The sequence below is a fragment of the Lactuca serriola genome, chromosome 1 (assembly GCF_051521515.1).
Source record: "Lactuca serriola cultivar US96UC23 chromosome 1, Lser_US96UC23_V15, whole genome shotgun sequence".
Taxonomy (NCBI): Eukaryota; Viridiplantae; Streptophyta; class Magnoliopsida; order Asterales; family Asteraceae; genus Lactuca; species Lactuca serriola.
In genome coordinates, this window is record NC_136408.1 from 117628689 (window position 1) to 117635741 (window position 7053).

A 7053-nucleotide genomic window follows, 5' to 3' on the forward strand; every position below is an offset into this window, starting at 1 on the left:
TTTTTCACTGAATTAATAAAAAGATTAATTAAGGACTAATTAATTTCGGATTATATATTAAAAAATATTGTTTAGTCAAGAAGAGCCCAAGGCCCTATCTTTGACCATTAATATTGAATAATCCAAGCCTACTACTAGCCCAATTAGACTAGTCCAACACCACAACCCAAATCCAATTTGCTTAACCCATTACTTGGTCCATTTGAATAAATGAGTGGGACAAGCCTTATAAGGTGGGAAAAGGTTTCCTCTTTCACCAATGTGGGATAAGTCCCATATTGTAATTTTATAGAGCAAAGTTCCAACAATTTTAGCCTTTACTTTAGTATAAAAGTAGGCTTGGAAAATTGATTGATTCAATTGATTTAAAGTCATTTTAATATTATTTTAGACATAAAAAAATTGTTTATTACTTACATTCTTAACTTTGAACAAGACTCTATTCCTTATTAAAAAATTGTATATCAATTACGGGTTATAGTGTTTGTGTTGTGCTCCTACATATATGGATATCATCTAGTGTAGATTGTTTACAGAAAAACCTTTTTAATATAAGAAAAAAGAAGCATTTTTAAGAATGAGTCCTCCATTAGTTGTAAATAGATATCATATTGTATAAGCCATGCCAAATTTCGTTCTTGAGTTTAAAAGCAAGTATTCCATCAAAATAATTAAATAAATGAACTCACTTGAAAATCCATGGCATCCTCGATCCTGTCAATAATTGTGTCCATTGTAGGGCGCTCCTTTGAATTTAAGCTTATGCACTGATATGCAAGTTCTTTGAATATATGGAAACAACGATTATCAACTTGATCTCTTATAACTGGATCAATTAATTTCTCGGGCCCTTCATTATAATAGCGTCGAACAAGGTTTATAAGAAATTGTGGGCTACCATCTACGAAGTTCGTTCGGACATAAGACAGAGTCCCACTCAAGATTTCAAACAATACAACTCCGAATGAGTACACATCTGACTTTTTAGAGAGGATGCCACTTTCTTGGTAAACCGGATCTAGATAGAAGTTAGTACCCGCAGCTTTTGTAAAGAATCGGGTAAGTTGCTGAGTTCCAAGGCCTTCTTTAGACAAGCCAAAATCACAAATTTTAGCTTCCATATTTTCGTCTAATAATATGTTTCCGCTCTTGACGTCTCTGTGTATCACTCGCTTGTTGTTCCCAAGACCTGAATGGAGGTAGTCGAGTCCTTTTGCTGCCCCTAAGCAGATCTTGAGGCGTTGTGCCCATGTTAGGCAATTCCTCCTTTTCGAGTCTCGAAGGAGTTGATCAAGGCTTCCGTTGACAGCGTATTTGGAAACTATAATCATCTCCTTATCTTCTTCACAGTATCCAACAAAAGGGATGATGTTTTGATGGTGGAAGCTGGCAATTAACGTAAGCTCACTAAGGAATTCGTTCTTTCCTTGGAGACCTTTTGGATCAAGGCGTTTGATGGCAACTATGCAATTTTGCCCACGTTTAGAGAGTTTTCCTTTGTAGACCATACCAAATCCACCATCTCCGATCAGATTTTCAGAATTGAAATATCTGGTAGCCAAGTTGATCTCCATTAGTGGAATTAGAAAACTTTCTAATTGCTCGCTTTGTGTGGTAAAGTTTGAAGGTTCTCCATGGGTCTGTGAATACAAACACAACCAAATTTGCTTAGAGATATCATGACATTTTTTGCCGTGTCTAAAATATCATGACAAGAATAGAGTCCTTAACTTATGCCAGGTTTGACAATATAATTAATGAAGTTCTCAGCAAATGTCTACCAAGTATCCCCTATACCAAATTTTTTTTTGACTTGAGACAAGTTGAATGTACCTTCCTTTTGACGATGACAATGAATCTAAATATTTAAACTCACTATACATTTATCATGTTTGTATTTACACCTCTTTCATTGACATAAAGCTTCTAGCTACATCATTTTCTTCTTTAAACATAGGTGAATTTAAGGTGTAGTTTAGAAGTAGGTTAGATTTGCCGTTTCAAAAAAAAAAAAAAAATACTTATTAACATTTATGATTATGATATTATCTAAATAAGAGTACTGTTTAATAAATGATTTATTTTGAAAGTAGTGGCAAAATGATATAACTCATTTAGGAAACGATAACTTGTGTATTTGCTATATATATATATTTCGATAAACTAATTATTTAATAAAATATACATAGATATAAAACAGAAATTACAAAACAAGTTTTGCGTTGTGCAAATACTACAAAACTAGAGGGCTTGTTAATGAAGCTTTATAAAAAATTTTAAGTTAGATTTAAGTTCGTATTAATGCTATTATACTCCCACATATAAGTTCTGATCTTATTTGGTCACTAACCATTATTTTGTGTGTTTTGAATCTCTAAACATCAGATTTTATAAATATAAAATTTATAAATGTTTGAAAATGAGTGATGTTATTTTGATATAGAAGTAATTGCAAAAGCTATATGACATGTTTGAAAGATAAATGAATTACATTGGTTGGTGGTGAAGACATGGCAACATAATGATTTGGACTATACAAAATAAATGTTAGTGGCCAAATAAAGGAGAAATATATATATATATATATATATATATATATATATATATATATATATATATATATATATATAACTGTTAAACATGAAAATATCATATTTGTTTAAAAACTTTTTAATTCTTTTTATACCTTCTAAATCCTTACATTCACTGATTTGCTTATATACCCTCTTCGTAATTTTTTAATTCAACTTCAGATACCCGTCTAATAGAAAGTTGATTAAGTAACTTTTAGAACAAGTAAGGTGATTTTTTTTGAGATCTTTGCATATAATATTAACGATTTTGATAGGGTTTTGGGTGTATTGGAGAAAACTGTAAAGTTTTTAGGGATGAAAATGCCGAATTTAACAGGACAATGGATTTTTAGAAACAATTTGGGAAGAATTGGATTCATTGGACATATATTTCATTAGTTTTGATTAGATTTAGCTTTACCAAAATTCAAGCAAGAGAGCCTAATTTTTACCACCAAAGACTATTTTGAGATGCTTCACAAATCGAGTGAACACTTTTGGGTTTGTTCCAAAAAGTCAAAGAAAAAGGCTTGAGATTTAGCTAGTTAGGTAGCTTAGGTTTTGTTCAAAAATCATACCAGTCAAGAAGGAATTTTGAAGTCGATCAATGAATGTTAGAGAATTTATAAAAGATATAATCATTCATTACTAAAATTAAATATTAATATTATTATAAAACCTTTAAAAAAGCATTGAATTTTTTTGGTAAATATGATATTTTTAAATTTATAAATGGTAAATATGATGTTTATATTTTTGAATAGTTAATACATTATATATGATATTTGATGATTGTAAATATATATACACGAAAAATAAAAATGAAACCTATGGTATATAGTGAGTTTATGATGTTAGCATTAACCGCTTAAATTAGCCCATTTTTTTTCTTTTGACAACATTGAGTAATGAACGCATTTTTATATAACGGGCCCATCTTTAAAATTACTCAAGATTTTTCCCTGTTTCTTATTAAAATACTATATCAACAAAAATATTCAAATCAAAATACTTACTTGATTATTTATTGCTTCCTCGATTCTTTTGATAATTCTCTTGGTTGTAGGGCGATCCTTCAAGTTCAAACTAATGCATCGATATGCAATTTTTTTAAACGAATGCAAGGAATGAATATTAATTTGATCTCTGATAAGAGGATCAATTAAGGTGTCTGGTCCTTCATCATAGTAGCGCCGGACCAAATTTACGAGTGTTTGTGGCTTATTATCACCAATGCTCCTTTTCTCACAAGCCAACATCCCGTTTAACATTTCAAACAACATCATCCCATATGAGTAAATGTCTGATTCTATTTTGACAATGCCACTTTCATTGTAAATGGGATCCATGTAATATTGGGTACCCTGAACACTTCCATAAACTTGTGCCTGATCTTCGGCAAGTACTAATGACAAACCAAAACCGCAAACTCTTGCTTCCAAATTATCATCTAGTAATATATTTGCACTCTTGATATCTCTGTGAATTACTCTTTTGTCCTCCCCAAGACCTGAGTGAAGGTGGTTGAGTCCTCTTGCTGCCCCAATGCAAATCTTCAGGCGTTGTGCCCATGTTAAGAAACCAATCTTATCTGGATTTTTGAGATAATCAGCAAGCCTTCCATTGATAGCATACTCATATACTAGAATCATTTCATTGTCTTCATCACAAAACCCAATGAAAGGAATGATGTTTGCATGGTTGAAGTCAGACATCATCTTAACCTCATTAAGAAACTCATCCTTCCCAAACACACCATTGAAATTAAATCGTTTGAAGGCAGCTATGGGACTTTGCCAATGATCTGAGAGTTGTCCTTTGTAGACCACACCAAATGCATCATCTCCGATGTGAGTTTCAGAATTGAAGTCTCCTGTGGCCAGCCTAATCTCTTTTAGTGGAATTAGAAATTGTTGTAGGTTCTGACGTTTGTCGCTTCGCATGGTAATGGTTGAAGCAATGCGGGGGCTCTGTGAATATAAACAGAAATTAGTTTGCTTATAGATTCTACCGTAGAATTAAAGAATGTTAATTATAACAATGCCTAAAAAAATAAAACCCAGTTCTTCACATGATACTATTGATCATGTTCATATTTTTTTAAACCAGCCATTAGAAATTAACTACTTCAAATAAACTCAAGATTAAATAATACATATAATGTCTTTTGAAACAAGTGGTTAAACTTATAGCCTTAGCTTGACAATAGTAAAAAAAATCAATTTTTTTCTTTTAACTTTTGTTCCGACTCATAAAAAATAATGATACGTGGAATCCACTAATATTTTTTTATTGATATATATTCTCTTGATTTTGACAATTGTTTTGATTTACTAAGTAAAAAGATGAGTAAGAAAAAAAATTGAAAGATATTTGATTTCTCTAGAAAAAAGTCCCATTAAACAAAGGCATACTGCTGAAAGAAACTTTTCAACAAAAAGGTTCAATTTCGTAAGGTATTTATTTCCGGTACAAGGATACACAAAGGGAAAAAATAATGAATTAATTATGAGGTTTTATCGATGATAGTGCTCATTAATTCTTGCATATAAAACTAGATTTCCTTCAAAAAATCTTAATTAAATTGCAATACTTACTTGAATATCCAGTGCATCCTGAATCCTCCTGATGATCATGTTCATCGTAGGGCGATCATTGGAATTCCAACTAAGACACTGATACGCAATTTCCTTAAACACATTGAAAGATCGAGTATTAATTTGAACTCGTATATTAGGATCATTTAAGCGATCTAGTCCGTCATCGTAGTATCGTCGGACCAAATTTATGAGTATTTGTGGCTCATCATCATCAATACTCCTTCCCTGACACGCCAACATCCCACTCAACATCTCAAACAGTACCACCCCAAATGAGTAGACATCTGATCGAATGTCTCTCCACGATGCCACTCTCATTGTAAACGGGATCCAAGTAATATTCGGTACCCACAACATTTTCATAGACTTGTGGCTTATTTTGGTCGACTAATAATGACAAATGAAAGCAACAAACTTTGGCATCCAGATTATCATCTAACAATATATTCGCACTTGTTACATCCCTGTGAATTACTCGACTATCCTCACCAAGACCTGAGTGAAGATACTTGAGTGCTTTTGCTGCGCCCAAGCAAATCTTAAGTCGCTGCATCCATGTTATGCAACTGATCTTAATAGGGTCTCGGAGATGATGATTAAGGCTTCCATTTGTAGCGTATTCAGAAACAATAATCATCTCATTTTCTTCATCGCAGTAGCCAATGAAACGGATGATATTTCATGGTTGAAGCTGGATATCATCTTAACCTCATTACGGAACTCTTCCTCTCCAATTCCTGCAGTGCGATGATAGCGTTTGAATGCAGCATTGCGATTTTGCCAATGCTGAGAGAGTTGTCCTTCATAGATCTTACCAAATTCACCTTTTCCAATCAGATTTACATAACTGCAGTTATGGGTGGCAAAGCTTATCTCCTGCAGTGGAATCAGAAAACTTTCTGGGTTCTGATATTGGTGGCTTTGAATGGTAATCGCTGAAGCAGCTTCGTGGATCTGTAAATATAATTAAAACAAAAAAAAAAAAAAAAAAAAAAAAATCTCTTAGAGGCGCCTACTGATTTTCCCTGGATTAAACAGTATATTATAAGTCTAAAGAAATTAGATATGCTGTCGTATGAATTATAATCCCACCACTTTACATGCTACAATATCTTCTCTATTACATATTGTTATTTTTGAACAGCAAATCATCTATAATTTTTACTTTTTAGCAAGACGTAATATATAGATGCCAGAACCCATCCTTTGTAAAGCTATTGCTCAGATCGTACACCCCTTAAGATTTGTTTTCCCCCCTAAAACTCTATTTAACCAATGCATATGAAATTTCATGAACCAAATGGTTAGGCTAGTTGAATAGAAAATCTGATAATAATTAAGCTAACATGGAGCTAAGATTTTGGAGAAGAACACGATAAACCAAGTTATCCTGTTCTTTTCATCTTAGATATTCATTTGCGGCAATAACTTTTCATGTTGTGCGGTTTATGTTAGTATTGTTGCTTTAATTCTTTGAAACTAGATTTCACTAAAAACTTATTGCTTTAACTATTGCCTGTGAAGCAAGATTTCATTCAAAATATTGAATATAAAGACTTACATGAAAATACAGTGCTATCTCGATCGACTCCATGATCTGCTTTGCTGTAGGGCGATCCTTTAAATTCCAACTAATGCACTTGTATGCAATTTCTTCAAACTTATGAAAAGAACGAGCATCTACTTGAGTTATCAAATACGGATCAATTAGGTTGCGTTTAGTTACGGAAAAACAATTTTCATTTTCCGTTTTTTGTTTTCCCTTTTCGATTTTCATTTTCCGTTTTCATTTTTCATTCAAAAATTTTGAAAACGTGTTTAGTTAAACTTATTCATTTTTCATTTTCAGTTTTAGAAAATTAGAAAACGTGTTTAGATGT

The 7053-nt window shown here is 32.3% G+C and overlaps 1 protein-coding gene across 1 annotated transcript; it reads right to left on the reverse strand.

Moving 5' to 3' along the window:
- Nucleotides 1–530: 530 nt before the first annotated feature.
- LOC145060543 (receptor-like protein kinase HERK 1) lies at nt 531–5491 on the reverse strand. The gene is made up of 4 exons (XM_079008191.1): nt 5171–5491; nt 3590–4543; nt 690–1640; nt 531–542 (listed from the first exon to the last, which is right to left on the reverse strand). The coding sequence occupies exons 1-4, from the start codon at nt 5489–5491 to the stop codon at nt 531–533; spliced, it is 2238 nt and encodes a 745-aa protein (XP_078864317.1).
- Between the last annotated feature and the right edge of the window lie 1562 nt (nt 5492–7053).

Coding starts and splice junctions, on each gene's coding strand:
- LOC145060543 (XM_079008191.1), bottom strand. CDS start 5,491: ATGAGAGTGGCATCGTGGAGAGACATTCGATCAGATGTCTACTCATTT. Junction 4,544..5,170: donor AGGATGCACTGGATATTCAA/GTAAGTATTGCA, acceptor TTATATTCACAG/AGCCCCCGCATTGCTTCAAC. Junction 1,641..3,589: donor AGGAAGCAATAAATAATCAA/GTAAGTATTTTG, acceptor TTGTATTCACAG/ACCCATGGAGAACCTTCAAA.